We start from the raw sequence: 23,394 nt of genomic DNA, 5'->3' as shown, positions 1-23,394 counted from the left end.
ACATATGTCAACTAGTACACCCATCCCTGACGGTGAAGCTGAGAGGCCCGCGAACTTAACCGTGAGCATGGGCGGAATGAATAACTCTATAAATCCATTAAATCTATAATCTAGAAATTCAAAACATTGTAACTGTCCTGTGATGGTGATCACATAGGAGCATTTTCTGAGCAATAAGAACAATATTATTACATCAAAGTTACCTCCTTCTATCTGGGCACAAACCAATTTGCAAAACTAGTTTGTAGAGGAATCAACGTAGCCTATAACATGAAGATGCAACGTACGTGAGTAGAACACGTAATAATAATAATGCATGGGGCACAAGGCCTACTCACATTACAGATGTGGATACCTGTGGAGACATGTGGAGACCTGTAACCGCTAGTTAATGACTAGCACCATTAAAGCACGATAAATCCATTAAATCTATAATCTAGAAATCCAAAACATTGTAACTGTCCTGTGATGGTGAGCACATAGGAGCACATAACCGTAACCGCAAGTTAATGACTAGCACCATTAAAGCACGATAAATCCATTAAATATATAATCTAGAAATCCAAAACATTGTAACTGTCCTGTGATGGTGAGCACATAGGAGCACATAGGAGCACATAGGAGCACATAGGAGCATTTTCTGAGCAATAAAGAACAACGTAGCCTATAACATGAAAATGCAACGTACGTGAGTAGAACACGTAATAATAATAATGCATGGGGCACAAGGCCTACTCACATTACAGATGAGGATACCTGTGGAGACATGTGGAGACCTGTAACCGCTAATTAATGACTAGCACCATTAAAGCACGACAATGACACTTTACACTTGAGCTCGAGATTGAGAATGAGCCTGACTGCGTGTGAGAACATATGATATCAAGTCTTCCTCTTGTTCGAGAGGCCTAACGCTAGGTCCATTCTTGTTCCTGACGATCTTCCAGAAGAGCTGCAAGGATTTTGGGGTCTGTGAAGTATCTCGGATGGCCGTTGAAGACGATCCTGAATTTCGCTGGTCCAGCAAAAGAAAAAGGAATGCTTTTGGATCTTAGCCTGTCTCTGAGCTCCAGGAACCCTTTGCGGATTGATACCGTGTCTCTAGAGTAGTCTTGTGTGAAGATGATTCTATGGCCTTCCCATGTGATGGAGTGGTTTCTTCTCGCGAATTGGAGGATCATCTCTACGTGTTGAAATCTAAGTGGTGTGCAGATCAGTGGTCTGGGGCCATTGGAGTTCTTGGTAGTGAAGGTGGGGATCCTGTGTGCCCTATCCAATTCAAGGCCGTGTGGGAAGATCAATTTGGTTATCATGGGAATCCATGATTCGAGGAATGCTACGCAGGAATCCGCATCCTTTTCGGAATTATCTGGCACACCAAAGATCTTGATGTTTCCTCTTCTGTTCCTGTCCTCCAACTCTGCATTGTGACGTTTCATCTCTTCCGTGATCTTTTCTAGACTTTTGATTTTGGCGACTGATTGTTTCGATATGTCCACCACGTCGCTTATTCGTTGCTCAGCTGCGCCCAAGCCAATATTAATCACATTTATATCTGCTCTGATTGCAGTGAGCTCCAGTTGCATCGAGTCGGTGTTGGTTTTGGTAGATTTAGAAAGTTCGTGTAGATCTGCCATCTTTCTTAGGATCATTTCTATATTGGCTGCCATGTCTGCCTTACTTTTGATGGGTGAGTCCAACAGGCTTTCAGGCTTTACTTTTTTAGGGTTATTCCTGCCCTCTATATTTTGCCATTGTTGCCTGGTTTGAGTTCGCCCTCGTTGGGAGCCTGCTCGAACTTAATCGCTGTAGAAGGGCACCGCTTGTTGACGAGGCTGGCACCTATGTGCTAAGAGATGGCAGTGGAACCACTGATGCTGATCACTGATCGCGTTTGCGGGGAGCCAGCCAGATCTTAGATACTGTAGGAAGACGCTGCTGGCTGTCGCGACTGGCACCCACACAAAAGGAGGGACGTCTGCAGGAATTACGTACGCCCCTGTGGCCACCTGAGAGGGCAGGACCAGATTCCAAAGGATGTATGACCCTGGGTAATGGCGACTGGATTGCGGATGGGCAGGGTGCAGAGACCGATCAGTGCCTGTTAGCGGGGGTGTGCTGCTCTTGTAGTTCGTGGAAGTAGAACTCCTCTTAGGATGTTAATGCTGCCTGTGGCTATGTGGTCGGACAGGAAACCCCACGTGGGTTTAATGATATGGGCTCAGACACTGGCCACCATCGACAGAAGTGGCGAGGCTTGTAGGGCTGCACATACCTTCATTTGGCAGTAGGTTAGGTCATCAGATGGCTGAGGATGGCAGCAGATGGGCTTGTGGAGGGCCCTGAAGCTCATCAAGGGTCTGTGAGCACATTCCTCGTGGAGATCGCTATCGGCGCCGCCGCCATTTTAGGGTCAGGCGCGTGGAGCCAGGCGATTCCTCCTCAGCTGCTCACGTACCTCCCTCCGATGGCATTCGGATACCGGCTGTGTTTTTGTCTGGGGCTGTGAGTCCTCCGCCGCCGGCGGGGGTCGTTTGCAGAACGTAGGAGCACCTTAGCTCACTCGGTGATCAGGCGCTGGAGCCGCGACAGGACGCCGCCATTTTGGGCAAAGCCCGAGGTGAGGATTGCGCGTCCGCTCAGAGGCCAGCAAAGACCTTCGAAAGTGGTCTCAGACCTATTTCAGGTCATCGGTGTGTGCAGCGAGGGACCGGATGCAAGCGCTGTGCATCTGGGCCGAATCACGCCGCTGGAAGCAGTGGTAGCTGAAAGCTCGCTCTCCCTTTTCCGCGGAGCACACGGTTCAGGCGGCCATTCCTCCTGCCGTCCAAGCCACGCCCCCAAGCTTTTAATAACAATTAGATAAATGGAGAATTAAGCTGGTCTTGAGTTTTCCTACGCCTAATTTTTTAGTAGCAGATCCGTTGACCACAGTGGCGGCGTGTGTAAATAAATGTTTTGTTAATGAAAACCATGGTAAACTCATTTAAACTGCAGGTGTAAATAGAATAAATATTCAGTTATAGTTTTAGACATCCCTCTATGATACAGCAGCTCTCCTTTGAATCTTACCGATTCATGGAGTAAGGTTTAACTGTTTGTGAGTAACTCGCAGTGTCATGTGCCCCACTGTCGAGTATATGTATGATTTTGTACTTCAGAGAAAGGTGTTATGGTTTTAGAAATAATTTTGGGAGAACTGCTGCATCAGTAATTAGCTTGGTAGCAGAGCATTGGTTGCTATAGAATTAGCTAGGATAATGTATAAAGTGTTATATAAGGGTTTTGATAGACAGAATTATGACTAACATCTGGTGAGTTCGTATTACGTTATATGTAGTCCTGAAAAGGCTTCCGAGTATTGCGTGAAGCTGGTCACTCTGTCTGCAGGCAGAGGAAGTGTGGCAAGTGAAGCTGCACATCGCATAGTCTGTTTCAAAAAGTAGTATTGTTGTATACTGAGGTGGTATCGTCGTATATCACTGTTTAGGGACACTACGTGTGAAAGGATAAATGTATAGCGAGGACAGTCTATAAAATCTTTGTTTTCAAGTACAGGGATCATTGTGTATCCTGATTTAAAACTTACTGCTGGGAGAGTAACATAGCTTAACCCGAGCTTGAGAGAAGGGTAAAGTAGAGGAAGTGGTGCAAAATTCTGTGGTAGAGAGGAGGTAAGCGCTGTCTACTGGAAATACAGAATACTTGTGTGATTGAGAAAATTCTATTACTTTGTTTAGCGAAACAGACGAATGGAGTTGTTTTGTGTAAGTTACTATCCGATTTTGTAAAATATCTTGCAAATACGGCTTCTTGAAAAATCTTGTAAAGGAGGGGTCAGTCGGCGCTGCAGAAGCCGGAGCGCTGGTGACGTCAAAAGTGTCGTGCTGGGATTGGTCCGCGTGACCAAGACAGGGCAAAGAGCTGATTGGTGCATCACGAAAAGCAGCAAACCTATTGGTTAAGCACTAAGGAGACGTATCTTATTCTAATTGGTACGCTAGTGTAAACCGCGCTGCGATAGGTTGGTGCTATGGAACAGCAACAGGGAAGTACACGATCTTTTGAAAGACAGGGAATTTACAGAAAAAAGGATTACCATTATGGCGAGGAAAAGAAGAAACCTTCATGGTTTAAGAAATTGAAAAATGTGTTTGTAAAGGACAAGGCGATAGTCACAAGTGAGGGAAAATTGCTTCCTCTGCCGAAAACGCCTGCTTCCTATATGTTGTCAAAATATGGTTACCATACGTGTGCTTGGTTAGAGAATTGGGTGAGATATACCAGAAATGATGGTGTGATAGCTTTACCGGAAGGAGGATCTTTTGATGTGGCAGTTTTGAGTAATTTGAGAGAAAAGATGATGAATCTTGACCCAAGACCCAGACCAACTCAGATCGAAGCTTTAGTTGAATGGGAGGATGAGATGCATGAATTAGAAAGCGAAAGATTGAAAGAACATGTCAGACCAAGAGGTAGATTTCGAAATTTATGGGGAGAGACACATGAGAGTAGAATGCGTAGGTGGAGAAATTCTGACATGTGTGATGGCATGTTTCCAGTTAGATTACTGGATGATTATGAAGGGCGGAAATGCACAGAAAAGAGGGAAAATATTGAAACAGGGAGAGAAGGTTATGGTGACAATGAATCAGAGGATTCTGTGCTAGAAGAAATATTAAATAGGAGACCGTCACCATATCGACCAGGTTCTTTATAGACTACACCTAATGCTCCACCCGTAGATGAAAGGAATAATGAGACCCCAATGCAATTTTCTAATTTTAGAGATGTACCCGAAAGAGTAGAAGTGAGATATAATCCGAGTACTTCAATAACAGAACCAAGAATTACTGGTACTCCAAAGCAAAATAGTGAGCGAGAGAGCGTAAATAGAGTAGAAAAACGAGTTGAAGAACAAACAAGTACTGATGAATATATACGGACTAAAAATGCGCTGACAGAGAAAATACAAGAATTAACGAAAAACATAGAAGCAGTTACAGTCCCAGTAACGATAGGACCTGTAATTCCCGTGTTTGAAAACCAAAGAATAAAAGAACCAAGTTTGACAATTCCTTTGCAACAGAGTTTGCAAAAAGTGAGAGGAAATATTTATCCAGATTTGTCAGAAATTAGACAAACAAATAATGTAAATCCGCCTGACTTAACTTTCAGAGTTTACCCTACAAATATGCAACTGGAGCAGAATCTGATTCTGCTACACCTGTAAGGAGCATAGAGAAAATAGATTTAGCATTTCCAGTCAGAGAAAAAGAGACAGTCGTAAATGAGTTCCATATGAGAGAAATACCTGGAGGAGGATATGTACATGTACCATGGAGTAGACAGGATATATTATCATTTACAAATGATTTCCCCAGATTGAGAGAAAAGCCAGTAGAATGGTATCGACAGGTAGATCGATTTGTGAAAGTTTCAAAAGTGTTATGGATTGATCTGGATGGATTATTTGATATAGTTGTGCCAGCAGACTTATGGACTGAATGCAAAATATCGGTAGATTTGCCAAGGAAGGAATATCCTCGAGACAAAGTGACAGGTGCCCCATACCGGATGTAATGCACAAATATGAACAAGTAATTGTATTCTTGAAAAATAAAATTCAACCAAAAGAGACAGATTGGGTTAAAATAGACAGGACTACACAGGAACCAAAAGAATCTGTACATGCATTTTATGAAAGATTGATGTTGGTGTTTAAACAATACAGTGGATATGAAGAGTTGAGCGAAAAGGACATGAGTCACTTTGTATATCGATTTGTGTATGGACTAAGACCAGAAATTGGAGACATGATCCGACACACCTTGATAAGATGGCAGTCGAGCACTGTAGATGAGGTTTTGAGAAAAGCTAAATATTGCAGTGAAGTAATTGATGCAAAACAAAAGAAATTAAAAGAGAAAGCTATGTGGGCACAAGTGAAGGTAGCAGAACAAGTAGCACAAATTGACAGTAAAATAATTACCCAAATCAGGGAAAACTGAAAGGAGGTTTTGGTAAAACAAAATTAGTAGGGAATATAGAAGAGCTGAAGAAAAAATATCCCTGTCATAATTGTGGCAGGATAGAGCATTGGAGAAAAGAGTGTAAGTATCTACCAAGAGCTAATCCAGAAAATACATAATTGAATCCACAGGTGCAGAATGAGGTAATTCAACAGCAACCGCAACAGCAGCAGATAGTTACTCAGCTAAGGCAGGTGCCGCAACCGCCACTTCCACACAGTGTAAACCATCAGAGATACAGTGCAGAGACAGGATTCAGCGGAGGCGAGCAGGTAAATAGATCGCCTAGAGTGAATGTGAGTCCACAGTATTGGTTACAAGAGGAAGGTGGGAGTGAATTGGATGAAAGTTTCTGACGGTGCCTGAGAGGGGAAGAAGAGTGTGTGCTTGGAGTCACTCATTCATTTCATTTCATAAAGCTTTATTCAGTACATATAAAAATGACCATAAAAGCACATACATAACACATAGGATAACAGATATTGCAGAGTTAAACAGAAATACAGACACAAAGATTAAAACAACATACTTTTCCTGGCATTAATTGATTGATTTAAAAAAGTAGCAGTAAAAAAGCATGTATCTACAGATTGCATATTAAAAATTAATTTCATAGCTTCATTAACAGTACGTGAGCCATATTTAATAAACAGGGGTTTTAAATAGGCAATACGAAAATTCATGTAAAATTTACAAATCAGTAGAAAGTGCAAGGTGCTTTGTTTTGATAGACCATCGCATAGACATGGGCCGATGGGGTAATTTTTAAGGTTGGGCAGAGTCACCAAATGGTGTACCAGCCCAAACCTTAGTCTAGTGAGTACAAATATATGGGATGGTCTAGTCACCATAGCTAGATATAGGGGGTAACCTTCGTTAACAATATAGCTATTATAAAACATAGTGGAGGGCAGCACCCCGATCTTTAATATCCGCCTCCTCACTCTATATGCTAAAAAAGTTGATTTCAGCTTACTTTTGGGTATTGCGGTAGCAGCACATGGATCGGCCATAATATTTATATTAAAAATTTCTCGGAAACAATCAACAATATATTTTAACCAAGGGATTTTTAAGTGGTTGTCTAGGGAGAGACAATCCTCTATAACAGATCTGTTAAAAGTTTTCTCCTCCTTTAACCAGATGGAGCGCCAAACCATAAGAGGCCTTAAGGATAGTAAGTCAATCAAATAATTAATCCCCAGTTCTCTATGGATCGTCCCAGTAGGGGCGGAGGGAGGTAAACAGAGAAGCTTTTTCAGGAAAGAGTTTTCCTCCGTCTGCAGACTATAATCACAGCTATGTCCCCAAACACATGCCCCATACAATGCAGTGGACACACATCTGGCTTGGTAAATCTGGAGCATATCCCTGGTACCTCTGTCTCCAATCTTGGCCGCAAATCTAAAAACCCCGTGAGCATTTTTAGCCATTTTATTACGAACTTTGGTAAATTCGTTAGACCATTTGCTATCTTTTGAAAAGGTTATACCCAGATAGCAAAATTTATCTACATGTTGCACTTTTTGGCTGTCAATAAAAAAGGCATTAGACAGTTTTGTTTTGGTCCCACAGGTCATGGTATGCATTTTTCCCTTGTTGATGACCAGTTTCCTATCCTCAATAAAAACAGCAAATCTGTCAATCAAACGATGCAAACCAGCACGGCGTAATCCGCATATAATAACACCGGCACTGTGACACCGTTGACCTGGGGGGCATCAGCAATAATGTTTTTTAAAACTGCGTCAATTTCATTAATAAATAAGGTAAAAAGCAGGGGGGCAAGAACACAGGCTTGTCCAATACCTCTGTTAACACTAATTTCAGGGTACACTCTCCTTTGGTGCCATAGCGCATGCTTGCTAGTAATTTTTCATATAACCTGGCAAGAAAGAAGATTATGCCCTCCGGTGCCCCAAGCTGTAACAGGGTTGGCCATAGGATGGAATGGTCCACCAGATCAAAAGCGCTGCTTAGATTTGCAAAGCAGAGATATAGTGAATCATGTTTGGCTTGCGTATACTTCCCGATCAGTAGATCTAAATTAATACACTGATCGAGTGTACCCCGTCCCTTCCGGAATCCATACTGGCTATTAGCCAAAATCCCCTCTTGCTCCACCCACTCTTCCAATCTGACCAACATAACTCTACTCATGATCTTGACTGAGGAGTCTAGAAGAGAAATAGGGCAGTAGTTTTTAACATCTGACCTATTGCCCTCTTATGTATCAGGATTATAATTGACTCCCCCCAGGTGTTGGGGGCCTCGGTATATACAGCTGCATTAAAGACAATAGCCAGAAGAGGGCTCCACATCTCTGGGGCTGCTTTATAGAAATTGCTGGGTACCCCATCTGGTCCTTGGGCCTTACCCCCCCTTGCTTGCACGAATACCAAGTTCGACCTCAGCAACAATAATGTCCAAAGGTACCACCGGCTAATTACTAGGGTTGGTTTCATTATAGTTATCGGATTTAAAAATCATAGAGAAATGGGAAACCCATCCATAGCTGGAAACGTTAGAGGTAAGCTCCTGGATAGTTTCCTCCTTGAGGAAAGGAGAGTTAACCGTTGCACAGAAAAGTGCGCAATTAGAAAGTTTAGCGGCTTGATTAAGGGTTTCCCATGCCTGCTGCTGCAGCTCTCCTTTCCTACATTTCACAACGAGTTAGTAATCTTATCTCAGCTTAATAATTAGCTTGGTATCCCTGGGGTTTGACATCAATGCATGTTTCAATTCCGTTAATAGTGTAGTGCATGTATGATCAAACCAACCCGGTCCTTGTTTATGCTGCACTCTATCATGTCTAGTAAACCTGTCATCAATGCATTTATTAATACCATTAAAAACGTTTAAAACCCGATCTGGTTCAATATTATTGTTTAGGATAAGGGTAATATCTGCCAAGCATTCTTTAACAATGGAGCTCAGTAGTTCATCAGATATTTCGCCTTTCCATCTCAGTCTTACTCCATTTGGTCTATGTGGTTCTCCCAGGACAGACAGACCTACCCCCCCAAAGTGTAGTTTCTAGATTAATACAATTATGATCACTCAGAGAGGAGACTTCTCTCCTAGGAGCCAGACAGTAAGAAACAATATTGGAGGAGACAATTACATGATCTATGATTGAGCTGGTATAACGGTTCTTAAAAGTAGGGACGGTCTGGCCTTTATCATCTTTTGAGAAATGTAAAATCTCCAGGTCATGTACGCCCATGAATTTATTAAGTGTTTCTCCATAACTATTATGGGGAAAATGCAGATCATCCAGACCAGTATTATCTTTAACCCCACAGACTTTTTGGGTTGACATTCCACAAGTCGAGATATTAAAATCACCCACCCAGATAACATCAAAAGAAACATTCAATTCTGTAATCAGATTATCAATGGCAATGGCCAGATCCTTTACAACTTGCATCCTAGTGTTATCAAAAATGTTATTATAAAAATTAAGGAGAAGTACATTGCGTCCTTGTCTCTCATACAGCCAAAGGATCTGAACATGAGCACCCACAGCCAGATACCTTTTTACAGTAATGGACTGATTAATGGAAACTAAGGTCAAAAGTCCACCTTTGGCTCTTCCTGATATAGAGCCCTGTGCTAACAAATTGTAAGAAACAAACCCCTCATAGTTGACAAAATCCGTACTCCACGTTTCCTGAAAGCAAACAATGTCATAAGTATTAATCAAATTCGTCCAGCCCAAAACATCGCCCTTAGAATTCAAGCCAGCGATATTCCAGCTAACAATAGAAATGCCATTTTTGTCCTCTGTCTTAATACTATCTTAAGTGGGCACTTCATGTTGTCCATCCCCTACGTTATGATCACCTTTTAACATATCCCTACTGACTACTGCTAAACTTAGATAGACCAGTGATGGTGGTCCGTGGGCTACAGATTGTTCACTTACTCCAGCCACCTGACAAGCTGGGATCACCTCAGGGTAAGAACAACAGTCTTGGCTAAGTCAATCATTAGCATCTAGGGTACTTAGGGCCTGATAGCGATTTAGCACTGGTACCTCAAATACAGGACGTGGGTTGGTACGTTTGTTGGGGGTTAGGGGGCCTCCTCTACTTTTGTCTGAGGGTTCATCAATAATATGTCTATAGAAGAAAACAAGTGGACGTAGACATATGCCCTTCTCAGAATATGGTGATGAAGCCGCTGTTAACAAGGCAATAGCAGCATGTTGGGGGTATTTAAAATTAACAATAACGCAGTCTCCTCCGCTACTCTTACTGGAGTTGCCAATCCAGTTAGCCCGTCTAGTAGTTAAAATCTGATCAGAATAGATTGTAGGGAACCCACAATGTTTATGGAGCCAGAACACAGTTTTATTTTTAAGAGATTCATGCGATTCCTGTTGGCTCTGGTTCAAATGTTGTTCAAGAGGTGGGACATTTGTTAAAACAACCACATATGGAGCGCAGTCAGGAGGTAGGTTATTTGTATGGCTTCTCTTCACTTCTATCGGCACCAGGCCACTCTCAGATTCTACTTCCCGGTTCTTCCGACATGCTGTCGGTTGGGGGTTAGGCATGTCTGGTTCTGTCATATTTATCACCCCATTACAGTTAACAGCTGAGTTAGGTACGCTTAGCACAGCTTTACTGCCCCCGGGATCTTCATCCTCAACTCTAGGTCTCTTCTCTGATTCAATATGGGCAGATAATAAGTGGCCTAACCTTGATACCTCTATAGAAATCAGATCTAGCTTTTCTGTTAGGGGTTTGATTGAATTTTCTATTTTAACACCCATAATACTAATCAACAGATCAAGCTGATCAGCATTTATTTTTACTGTGCTTGAGTTATCCATCACCTCCTCGCCTCCTATAGTACTTGTTGGTGGCGTTTTAACTCCTTTTTTGTTATGATTTCCCCCACGTTTAGTTTGGGTTTTTCTACAACCCCTTCTTGTTCTAGGGACCGGAGATCTCTGAATAGGGGTATTAGAGATTTCAGCCAATTTGGTAGGTGTTATTACTATTTGAGCTGGAACCTCAGGGGAAGAACCAACTAAGTTACCGGGGTCCCTACTAATATCTATGGGTGATATGGCCAGGGGTGTAGAGGGATTATTTGGCTGCCCAAACCCAGCGATAATCGCCGTTCAGTTTTGTCAATTTCATTATTTATTTTCTTAACCGCTTTTACCAGATAGTTGTCGAGCGTGGCGCTAGCTAGCTCCAGGGGGGTTTTATTACCCTTTCATTTGGACATATTTGCGTTAAGCAGCTAAAACCAAAGATGTATACAAAATGTGCAAAAGCTATTATGAATAGAAGTAGATAGAACTAGATAAACTATAATCCAAATTTCCTCATTACCAAAAACATAAAATACAAGGCTAAAATCACAACCAAAGTTTTTCCTCCCTACATACAGTTAATGGTAGTGCTCGTGAGTCTCACTTCTTTGTTGATAATGATTCTGAAGTTCAAAAGCCATGAGATGTGGCCCAGCCCAGCCACGTCCAGCCTCGGACGGCCTCAGATGGTCCCGCCCTTGTCCCGGGATTCTCCCAGTGCGTCCCGCGCGCAATCCCGCGATGCGGGGGCTCAGCTGTGTTTTATGCGCCTCCGGGCACGGTGAGGGCATAGGCGGCTTCCGCCGCAAGGAGTGCTGGGGGTTGTAGTCTCCCTGCACCTCGCTCGCCTCGTTGCGGTGCAATGGACTGAGGCGGCGGGAGGGAAACAACACGAGCAGCAACAGGGCAGGGAATTGAGGAGGCAGCAGCTCCAAAGTAAGTTCCCCCAAAACAGTAAAGTAGCTGGACCCCTCTTGGAGTCACTCTTGAGGTAGATCAGTCTGGTCCATTTGTAAACGGAAAAGTGAATGATGTAGAAATAACTTTCCTAGTGGACACTGGTGCTACCCGTTCCACTGTTAGCTCAGTGGAAGTTCAAAACCTTCCTCTCTCGGGAGATCACATCCAGGTTGTAGGTGTAGCTAATAGACAAATTAAAACCTCTTTGACACAACCAGTTGAAGTAGAAATTGGAAATTTCAAAGATATGCACAGATTTGTGGTGTGTCATAGTAGCCCTGTAAATCTGTTAGGACAAGATATTTTGTGCAAGATGAACTGTGCCATATACTGTTCACCAGATGGCATAGAACTGCAAACCCCAGATGAAGATAGCCTGTATAAAATGACTATGCTTATGATTGAGGCAGAACAAAATAAATTGTTTCCTGTGTTTGATAGAGAAAAGATTCCTGATGAATTGAAAAGGGTAATGAAAGAGAAAGTGTTGGATTTCACTGGAGAATATATTGGATTGATGAGAGATGTAGATCCTGTAAAAATCTCTGTAAAAGAAGGTGCAAATTACCCGAACATTCCCCAGTACAAAATGACTGCAGAGATATTAGAAGGAATAACCCCAGTAATAAACAAACTGATTGAACAAGGCATACTGAGAGAAATAGAGAGTAGTCCTTGTAATTTACCGATAATGGGATTGAAAAAGCCAAATGGAACCTTTAGAATTGTACAGGATTTGAGAAAGGTGAATAAAATAGTTGTCCCATGTTGTCCAATTGTACCAAATCCAGCAGAGATTTTATATCAAATTCCCCATGACGCAGAGTGGTATACTGTGATTGATTTGTGTAATGCGTTCTTTACAGTTCCATTGCACCCATAAAGCCAGCCAATTTTTGCGTTCAGATACGGAGATCGTATCTTGGCATGGTGCCGAATTCCTCAAGGGTATACTGAAAGTCCAATGATCTTTAATCAGTTACTACAGAAATCATTAGACAGTTTGAGCATACCTGGAGAGTCTGTATTGGTTCAATATATTGATGATCTCCTAGTGGCCTCAAAGACAAAAGATGCATGTATAACTGATACCGTTGCATTGCTGAATCATTTAGCAGAAGAGGGACATAAAGTGTCTCCATCTAAATTACAATTTTGTCAAAAAGAAGTGCAATACTTAGGTCATAAGATTGCCAAAGGAATCAGACAAGTCACAGCAGAGAGAATTAAAATGATACAAGGAATGCAGCCACCAAAAACTAAAAGACAAGTGAGAATGTTCCTAGGAATAGTGGGTTATTGTAGACAGTGGATTAGTGGATTCTCAGTGATTGCAAAGCCATTACAGAGATTAACCAGAGCAGATACCAGAGACCCTATAGTTTTGACCAAAACTGAGATGGAAGCATTTGAACAGTTAAAAATGAGTTTATGTGAAGCACCAGCTTTAGGGATGCCCGATTATGAAAAAGAGTTTGAACTGTACTGCAGTGAACGAGAAGGATGTGCATTGTCAGTACTAATTCAGAGACATGGAAAACTGAGAAAGCCAATAGCGTATTTCTCAGCGGTTTTGGATCCTGTTGCAAAAGCATTGTTAGGTTGTCTGAAAGCAGTAGCAGCCACAAGCGTCAGTCTAGAACAAAGTGAAGGAATAGTGATGGGATTTCCTGTAAGAGTGTATGTACCTCACTCTGTGGAGATACTCCTCACTAGAACGCAAACAAAGTATTTGACCAACAATAGGATGACAAAATATGAAAAAGTAATTCTAGGAGCAGAAAATGTGACAATCTCTAGATGCGTAAATGTAAACCCTTCCACATTATTGCCTGACACCATGGAGACAGAAGTGAGAAATTAGGTTGATCACAAGTGTTTAGATGTTATTGAAACTGTACAAAACCAAGACCAGACATCAGAGATGAGCCATTGCCTGAATCTGATTATGTGATGTTTGTGGATGGTTGGTGTCTGAGAACAGATGACGGTGCTTTGAGAGCAGCATATGCTGTCTGTACAGTGGCAGATGTATTGGAAGCTTCCTGTCTAAAAGAAATCCGTTCTGCTCAATATTGCCTTGATTCGAGCATGTGAGTTGGGAAAGGAAATCAAGGTAACCATAGTGACCGATAGTCAGTATGGTTTTGGGGTTGTCCATGACTACGGACAACTGTGGTCACAAAGAGGTTATTTGACTTCTTCAGGATCCCCCACACGTACTACAGAGTTCGTGAGAATGTTGATAGATGTGATTCAGCTACCTGACAAAATAGCTGTCGTGAAGTGTGCAGCACACAAAAAGGGGGATGTCTACATCACCCGAGGTAACAGGTATGTAGACTCAATTGCAAAGTACTGTGCCAAAAATTCGGCCTCAATTAACAGGGACAGAGAAAAGGAGCATGTTTCAAGTCCTTTAATGGTAACAACTGTAGTTGAGACTTGGCAGGAAGTGAGGCAAATGCAGGAAGAAGCTGATGAGGAAGAGAAAAATGGTTGGTTAAAAGCAGGATGGAGACAAAGAGAGGAGGATGAAATCCCGGTTTACAAAGATGAAAGACCAGTAATGCCTGATAGCATGATCTCAAATATCGCCCAAATGTACCATGGTCAAGCTCATATAGGAAGAGATGCTATGCTTCGCCTATTTAGACAGACATGGAATAATTCTAAATTCAGGATGATTGCTGAGAGCTTGTGCCAGAGATGCCTTGTGTGCCAACAGTTTAATCCAAACAGGAGAACAATTGTAAGTTTGGGAACCATAGGACGGGAGGGAGGTCCATTTACACGAATGCAATTGGATTTCAGTGAGCTTCCGCCATGTAACAGACCCAGATATGTTTTGGTGATCATCTGTTTATTCTCCCGATGGGTAGAGGCCTTCCCCACGAGGAGGAATGATGGGCTAACTGTTGCGAAGTTACTCCTACGGGAAATCATCCCTAGGTTCGGCTTCCCAGTAACGATCAAGACTGATCGTGGCCCCCATTTTCAGAATGAACTCATGCAAATGGTATGTGAAGCACTGGACATTCGTCAGAAACTGCATTGTGCTTACAGACCTGAGGCTTCAGGAGTAGTTGAGCAGGTAAATGGAAATATTAAGAACAGGATTGCAAAAATGTGTTTGGCAACAGTACTGAAGTGGCCAGATGCCTTGCCACTCGTTTTGATGACCTTAAGAAGCATACCTGACAGAAAAACTGGATTGAGTCCACATGAAATTCTGATGGGTAGAGTGATGAGACAGGCATTTGTACCAGCTGATAAATTGTTAACAATAAATGATGACATCATACTGGATTATTGCAAAAACCTGTCTGACGTGGTGACTTGTGTGTTCCATCAGGTGGGAACTGAATCAAACACCAAAGAGAAAAATCCAGCTTATAACCTAGTTCCTGGAGACTGGGTGCGTATAAATGTACACCGCAGAAGAAACTGTTTGGTGCCTCATTGGCAGAGACCACGACGGGTCATTTTGGTTAGCATCACTGCAGTTAAGTGTGCTGGAGTGCAAAGATGGGTACACGCAAGCCATACTATTCGTGTGCCTGAACCTGAAAATCCAAACGAAGAGGGTGAAAGCACAACTGATTCTGACTCTGAAGGTGAACCAGAGAGAGGTCCAGATACTGAAGATCGACAGGAACGTCGATATCTGGAAGTATCAAATACTAGCTCTGCGTCTGAAGGAGAAGGAGAAAGTCTTGAAGTATCGAATTCTGAAGATCAATCTGAAGATCAAGAATTGGTAAAGACTGACACTAGTGAAGACACTGAGCAAAGTGAAGATAAAGCTGATAAGGGAGAGAACTCTGAAGAACAGTCTGAAAGCTCTGGGAGCAGGAACGAAGATCCTGAAACTGGAAAAGAAGGAAAAACTCAAGATAAGGATGAGATTACGAGTACCAGCTATGGAGATGTTCCTAACAGAGTGAAAGAACTGTCAAAAAAGAAAACTGACTCTGAAAAAGAAAAAGACGTTGTAAAGTTCATTGTAAATGAAACTGTCGAGGACACTGAAAGTGAAACTGACGACAGTGGAGATGAAATTCCATTAAGAAAGAGTTCAAGAAAAAGGGCTTGGAGAGTTGAACATAACACCACTAAGTCTAAGACAAAAAGAGTTTATAAAGGAGACAATTGGCCTAAAGGAAATGATGGACTGAGATTCAAACTGGTTAACAAAGAAAGAAAGCCAGAGGAGCAGGTTAACATAATAACCAGTCAAAGAGAGGGATTGGGAGAGAAAATAGAGGTTGTCCAAAGGCCGAAAAGAGTAAGAAGACCAAATCAGAAGTACAAATCACCTGAATGGACCTACATCGCACTACCTCCAATTGAAGAAGTTAACAGCAGTCAAGAGAATTTGAACTGTATAAAGGCAAATGGGAAAAGTGAGTAAAAGAAATTAAAGCACAGAGAAAAGTGGTAATCAAATTAAAAGATAAGGTTGAGGTAAAACCTGAAATCCTGTTAGAAGAGAATGCATTGTAAGTGAAAAATAAAATAGGTGACACAAGGTTAAAGAAATCTTGTTAGAAAATTAAAGCTTGTAGGTGACACAAGGTTGAAGAAAACCTGTTAGAGTAGTAGTGTATCAAGAAGACTCTGAGGCAGAGCAAGAGCATAGTTCTTTGCAATCATTAATTTTATGACCGGTGTGCGATCAATTAAGTGTGAGCAATTAAAGCAGCCAACAATCACAGACATGTGGCTGCATGTATAGGGCTGATCAAACTCACAACTGTCATGATGATCATCATAAGATTTATCCTAGCACGTGCATAATGTGATGATGTGACATAAGATGGTGGAGTAACCCTCCTTTTTGTTGCTGGAGATCTGTAAGAAAATGGATCTTCTGAAAGAGGGGCTTCTTCTACTTCCTCCGCATGAAGCTCAATATCCTGAAGTGGTCCTACTTAGGGATCAGGGGCGGTTTCTGGGATTGGGCGGAGGGGCTACGCCCTCCTAATTAAATGTGATGGATCGATGGTAATTGCTAAAAGCAATTAACATGCTTTCAAACTATTAAGATGCAGCACGAGTCCTTTCTGCAAAACGGATGTCAAGCAGGTTTTAATTTAGACAACTGCGCAAGCTGTGTCTATGGCCAGGACTGCAAGAATAAAAGTAAAGCAGTCTGGGCGGGCATGCTGTCAGCCTGATTCTGCAATAATTAGGGTACTATGGACCCGCCCAGAAATTACGTTTTAAAACCGGCACATTCTAAAGCAGACCCGGGCATGTACCGGATCAGCCCTGTACTCCTGGGGCTGCTTTTCTATCATAAGCTGCCTTTCAGCACTCCTCCCTTTGCCATATCGTCACAGTGACTGTAGTGTTGTGCTAGGTGGGCGCAACCAACTTGCCCACGGACAGCGTTACTGTATTTGCCTGTTACCCCCCCCCCCCTAAGCGTATGTTAAATGGCTCCGCCCGACGTGCGGACGGAGCGCACGTGCAGTTAGTAATAAAAGGCCCGGGGCCCTGGGCGTGGCAGGCACTTGACTGACCACTAAGAGTACACACGTGTGGTCTCCTTTTGTGTTGCCTGAAGGCCTACCCACAACACCACATTGGCGACGAGGTGGTCTCGCCACCCCACCGCGTGCCGCGCTCCGCCCCTCTCACTGGGCGAGCCCCTGCTGTGCGGCCAGCTCTGTTGCCTCGGCGCGGCCCTCCAACGGAGCGCTCCCGGCCACCCTGCGCCCTGCCGCCTGCCCAGCCGAGGGGAGGCCCTGCCACGACTGCCCGGCATCCCGCCGCCCTACCGCCCAGCCTCACAGCGGTATCCGGCGTGCTCACCGGCTGTCTCCTCCCCCGCATCGTGGCCTCATGTGCGTGCTCTCTGCCCCTGTGTCCCAGCCAGGCTCCAGCGCTCTCCTGTGTCAAGCCCCGACGCCTCGCCTGCCTGCCTAGCCCACCGCGCACATCCTGCGCTGTCCATCACGCATCCCGCGTGCACCGCTGCAGCCAGCCTGCCATCTCCCACGCATTTCGCGTGAGGTTCGCCTGCCGTTTTACACGCATCTCGTGTGCAACGCTGCAGAACCTCGCCGCTGACACCTGGGATACCCCGCAAGCGCCCCTGGCGTGTTTCTGGACTCCTGACCAGCTTGTGCCCACGCTCTTCCCTGCAGTCGGCCATCCCCGCCGCTCCCGATGGCCATGGCCGCCGTGCCGCCACTGGAACCCTTCGCGGTCACAGGCACGCCTCTGTCCTAAGCAGCCCGGTGGAGGAAATGGGTGGAACGCCTGGAAACCTACTTCGTAGCGGCGGACATCGCAGTCGAGCGGCGGCGTGCAATGCTTTTGCACCTAGGAGGGGAGGCTATTCACGATATCTCGAAGGACGTGGTGGAGGCCGGTGCACCCAGGAACTACACCACGCTACGCGCCGCCATAACTGAGTACTTTGAACCTTTCGCCAGCACGGATTACGAACGTTACCTGCTCCGCCAAGCCCGCCAACTCCCAGAGGAGTCTGTTGATGTTTCCTATGCGCGACTCAAGAAGCTAGCCAGCACGTGCACCCTCCCGGATGTAAACGATGAGATCCGCGCTCAGTTCATTCAAGGTTGCGCCTCCTCAAAGCTACGAGAAAGAGTCCTAGAGACAGACAACATGCCCATGCGGGACATCCTAGCGCTCGGGCGATCCAAAGAACTATCGAAAGCTCGAGCAGCACGAATGGAACCAAAACCAACGGTCGCAGTCAAAGTTGAACCTGTGTGCGCCATCAAGACGAACCCCACAGACAGGCGCACGAAGCCACCTAGAAGACCTCGGCCAGGCCCAGCCCAGTCGCCTCACGACCGCCCCTGCATGTGGTGCGGAGGAACAACCCCCCACAGCGGAACATGCCCTGCACACGGGAAAATCTGCAGCGCCTGTGGAAAGGCCAATCACTTCGCGAGTGTGTGTCTATCTTCACAGAGGAAAAAGTCCAACGGCCCGCCCCGACGAGTACAACAAATCGAACCGATGCCAGAGACCGCCGCCAACAGCGACATGGACTACGACGAAACGGACGCAGCTTCCGTCCACGTAGTATGGATGCTCAACACATTGGCGGCAACACCATCCGCAGAACCCAAGTGCACAGTGAACGTGCAAGATCAAGCAGTGGCAGCCCTCATCGACACCGGGGCTACAATCAACCTCATGGCAGCCAGCGTTTACCAGACGTTATGCGAACCACCGGTGCTCCATCCTACGCGAGTGCAGGTATACGCCTACGGCACCAGTCGGCCCCTCCGCCTCTGCGGAGTGTTCCGGACAACGGTATCACACGACTCTCAACAGGTACAGACGAAGATCTATGTTTCACAAGAAGGGTCCGGATTCCTCCTCGGCTGCCGGACCGCCCAAGATCTAAGGCTGATCCACTTCTCCCTTACGGTCCAAGCCCACAGCCTCGACCATCTCGTACTACAACACACCTCACTGTTCGACGGGATCGGCTGTTTAAGAGGACCCGCCGTCCGTCTGCACATAGATCACTCAGTCGCTCCAGTGGCCCTCAGACACCGGCGCATAGCGTTCCACCTACGACCCAAAGTGGAAGCAGAACTACGTGTGCTCGAGAGAGCCGGAATCATTGAACGAGTCAGCGGACCCACTCCGTGGGTGTCACCCATTGTAGTGACCAAAAAAACGAAACAACCAGACGGCGTGCGGATCTGCGTGGACATGCGCATCCCTAACCTTGGGATCAAAAGAGAACGCCATTTGACGCCAACCATAGACGACATCATTGGCGAGCTGTCAGGTTCAAAGTGGTTTTCGAAGATGGACCTGAGGTCGGGATACCACCAGATCCCTCTGCACCCAGACTCCCGTCCGATAACAACCTTCTCCACGCATGCAGGCCTGTGGAGATACACCAGACTCAACTTCGGGATCTCCAGTGCAGCCGAAGTGTTTCAGAACATCATTCAAAATGTCCTGCAGGGTTTGGACGGCGTACTAAACGTGAGCGACGACATTTTGGTCCACGCAGCGACGCTGGACGAACACATCCAACGCCTCCAAGCTGTCTTCGCCAGGCTGCAAGAGAGAGGTCTGACTCTCCACAGAGAGAAGTGCGAGTTCCTCCGGAAAGACATCAGCTTCTTCGGATACAGATTCTCTGACCAGGGCGTAGGGCCGGACCCGGACAAAGTCATCCATGAGGCCCCCGCCCCAACATCGGTGACCGCTGTCCGCAGTTTTCTTGGAATGGTGACATACTGTGGGCGTTTCATTAAAGACCTGTCCGACCTCACCAGCCCTCTCCGTGACCTCACAAAGTCCACAGCCACCTGGGAGTGGGGACGAGAACAGCAGGAGGCCTTCCAGAAGACCAAAGCGGCACTCTCCGCTGACACAACCCTGGCCTATTTTGACCCTCGATACGAGTCTCAACTCGTGGTAGATGCCAGTCCAACCGGCCGCGGCGCTGTCCTGACCCAGCAACAACCGTGCGGAGAGTGGGCACCCGTCGCGTACGCAAGCAGGACCCTCACTGCGACAGAACAAAGATACTCACAAATCGAAAGAGAGGCCATCGCCATTCTGTGGGGATGCCGTCATTTCCACATTTACCTGTACGGGCACCCATTCGTGGTGATCACAGACCACAAACCACTTCTCCCACTGTTCCAAGGATCCTCCTCACGGCCTCCTCCACGCATTGAGAAATGGGTACTCCAACTCCAAGAATGTCAATTCGCAGTGGAGTATCGGCCAGGCTCCAGAAACCCCGCCGACTACCTGTCTCGACTAGCCCGCCCGGTCACTGAAACGGAGGCCGCGGAAGCCGACGCCACTGAAGAGTATGTTAGAATGATCGTAGAAAGGTCGAGGCCGTTGCCAATTTCCCTTGAAGATGTAACATGAGCCACCAAAGACGATGACTGCCTGCAAATTGCCATCCTGGCCATCCAATCGGGAAACTGGAAGCCACTACAGAGCCCAGCGTCATTCCGCACCCTAGAAGCCCAGGCCACACTAAGAGCACTTTACCAAGTGCAGAACGAACTATCCATCTCGCCAGAAGGGTGCCTTTTGAGAGGCCCCCGCCTAGTTCTGCCCGACAGCCTCACCCAGCAAGCGGTCCTCCTAGCCCATGGCGCCCACCAGGGCATCATGAAGTCGAAGAATCGCATTCGAACCAAGCTCTGGTTCCCAGGCCTCGACAAGAAGGTCGAAGAAGTCATCCAACGATGTCCAGTGTGCATAGCGACCAGCCTGCCCAACCCCCCAGCACCGGTAATCACCGAAGAAGGACCGACCGCCCCGTGGGCACGAGCCAGCGCAGACTTCGGCAGCCTCCCGGGCGGGAGGTACATGTTTGTTGTGGTAGACGACTTCTCAAGATACCCTGAAATTGAAATCTTGCCCTCCACCGCAGCTTCCGAAGTGATCCCGAAGCTAGAAAAAATCATAGCGACCCATGGCCTCATCGGGGAGTTACGCACTGATAATGGACCTCCTTTCAATGGCGTGAACTGGCAGAGTATCTACAATCACACCGCATCAAACATCGGAAAATAACCCCAAGGTGGCCTCAAGCTAATGGCGAGGTTGAGAGACTGATGAGAACTCTAAATAAGACCATCCAAATTGCCATGGCCGATGGCCAAAATCTCGAACTAGCCCTCTTCCAGTTTCTGAGAGAGTACAGACTGACACCCCACTGCACCACCGGGATCCCCCCGAGCCGCCTTTGCTTCAACAGAGCGGTGGTGGATACTCTCCCGCACCATCCCATGTGGGCCTCAGCCCCAACTCCGAACAACCGATCCATGGAACAGCGAACCAAGTCCAACAAGGAGGCGTCAAGACGGTGGAGAGCTGCAGATAGCCCCATTCAGGTGGGCGACCGGGTGTTGGTGAAAGATCGCCACCCGGGAGGGAAGTTCCGCCTCCCGTTCGAATTACACCCGTGGACTGCCACCAGTGTCAATGGCACCATGGTCACTGCCATAAAAGGGAGGGAAACAGTCACCAGAAATGTGTCTTTCTTCAAAAGGCTTTTGGATAGGGAAGACGATGGTTTCCCGGACTCAGCTGAGCAGTACCCAAGGCTGACCCAAAGCCCACGAGACACGGAAAGAGAAGACGCCCCCTCTGAAGAAGAAATTCCGTAAGCAGACCCAGCCCCACCAATCAAGAATGAACGTGAACCGCAGGTGCCCCAAAACCATCCTGGAACAGGTGCAGCCCAAGACTCTGAAGAACTGACCCCTACCCAGTCGGGCGAGCGCAGCCAGAGCAGGTACAATCTGCACCCCTGCCCGAGGCCATCCCAGAAGTACCAGGACTTCGTGGCCTGTTGCAGACGCTGAGAGAACCCATGCGGCACCGCAACCACCTCATAAGTAAGACTGTTCTATTTGCATTTTGAAAGCCTCAGAGACTGTAAGCTGAGAGATTGACGTTTGAGGCTCTGTTTGATTTATGTTTTTTCCTTAGGGTAAAGGAGGAATGTAGTGTTGTGCTAGGTGGGCGCAACCAACTTGCCCACGGACAGCGTTACTGTATTTGCCTGTTCCCCCCCCCAAGCGTATGTTAAATGGCTCCGCCCGACGTGCGGACGGAGCGCACGTGCAGTTAGTAATAAAAGGCCCGGGGCCCTGGGCGTGGCAGGCACTTGACTGACCACTAAGAGTACACACGTGTGGTCTCCTTTTGTGTTGCCTGAAGGCCTACCCACAACACCACAGTGACAACATGGAAAGGGAGGGGTTGCAGCATTACTTGGCTGGCCTCTCACCCACGTGCTCTAAACAGATACACAGCACGCATGCTGCTGCGCCTCGTGTATTCTGTTTAGAGCATTCCAGCACCAGCAGTGAGGGCCTAAGGGTGACTCTATGACCTGCAGCTGCACCTCGTTGAACGGGCTTCTTTGGACAGAATGGTGGTGTACAGCTCCTCCATCTACTGCGACACTGTGACCAGAAAAGAGGACTTCTGAGGGTGAGTGGACTGGTGTTATAATATCTCGACTTTTCGAGGTGATGGACTCGCACTTTATTCCAATCTTCCTTTTCTGCACGGTCCTTACCTGTCGCTCTCTCCTTATCCCGCCGTTTTCTCTCCATAGTAGTTCCGTGATTTAGGATCAACAGACAGGGAATTACTATAGTTTAAATGAAATGCTTTCCTGTGCTGGCAAACACGGACACCAGGCAGGCAGCTTTTCAAAGTCAAGCCTTCGGGTTCCTCCAAGGGTGCCTGCCTGCTGGCCTGAAAGCAACGTAAATGTGCAGTACAGCGTATAAGTGTGGTTGGGCCTGGTACTGGCTTCAAATGATCTAATCACTCCAAGGTTTGTGACAAAGATTTATTGTTTTTCAGTTGTAGTGCAAATAGTTTATTGAGCTGCGATGTGTGCACTTTTAATTCTAATTGTATTTATGTTGTGCTTACTACCCCAGACCAGGTGTTAAAGGGACAGTTATGTTAAAAAAAAAAGCATAGGGGCGTGGCTTGGGTGCCGCGCAGGATGGACGGCTAGGTGAAGAGCTCCTCCGTGCCGTATCACCTCCTTCTGGCCTCCCGGCGGTG

The 23,394-nt window shown here is 46.1% G+C and overlaps 1 protein-coding gene across 1 annotated transcript in view; it reads left to right on the top strand.

Annotated features, from left to right (window-relative positions):
• The window catches only part of LOC144769642 (uncharacterized), a 1,000,462-nt gene that overhangs the window by 321,103 nt on the left and 655,965 nt on the right, over positions 1 to 23,394 (top strand). The window contains exons 25-26 of the mRNA XM_078653818.1: positions 15,525 to 15,737; positions 18,068 to 20,654. Coding sequence (XP_078509944.1) covers positions 15,525 to 15,737; positions 18,068 to 20,654 — 2,800 coding nt within the window. The remainder of the gene's footprint in view (positions 1 to 15,524; positions 15,738 to 18,067; positions 20,655 to 23,394) is intronic.

The sequence above is a fragment of the Lissotriton helveticus genome, chromosome 7 (assembly GCF_964261635.1).
Source record: "Lissotriton helveticus chromosome 7, aLisHel1.1, whole genome shotgun sequence".
NCBI lineage: Eukaryota > Metazoa > Chordata > Amphibia > Caudata > Salamandridae > Lissotriton > Lissotriton helveticus.
This window is presented reverse-complemented; position numbering and strand designations above follow the sequence as displayed.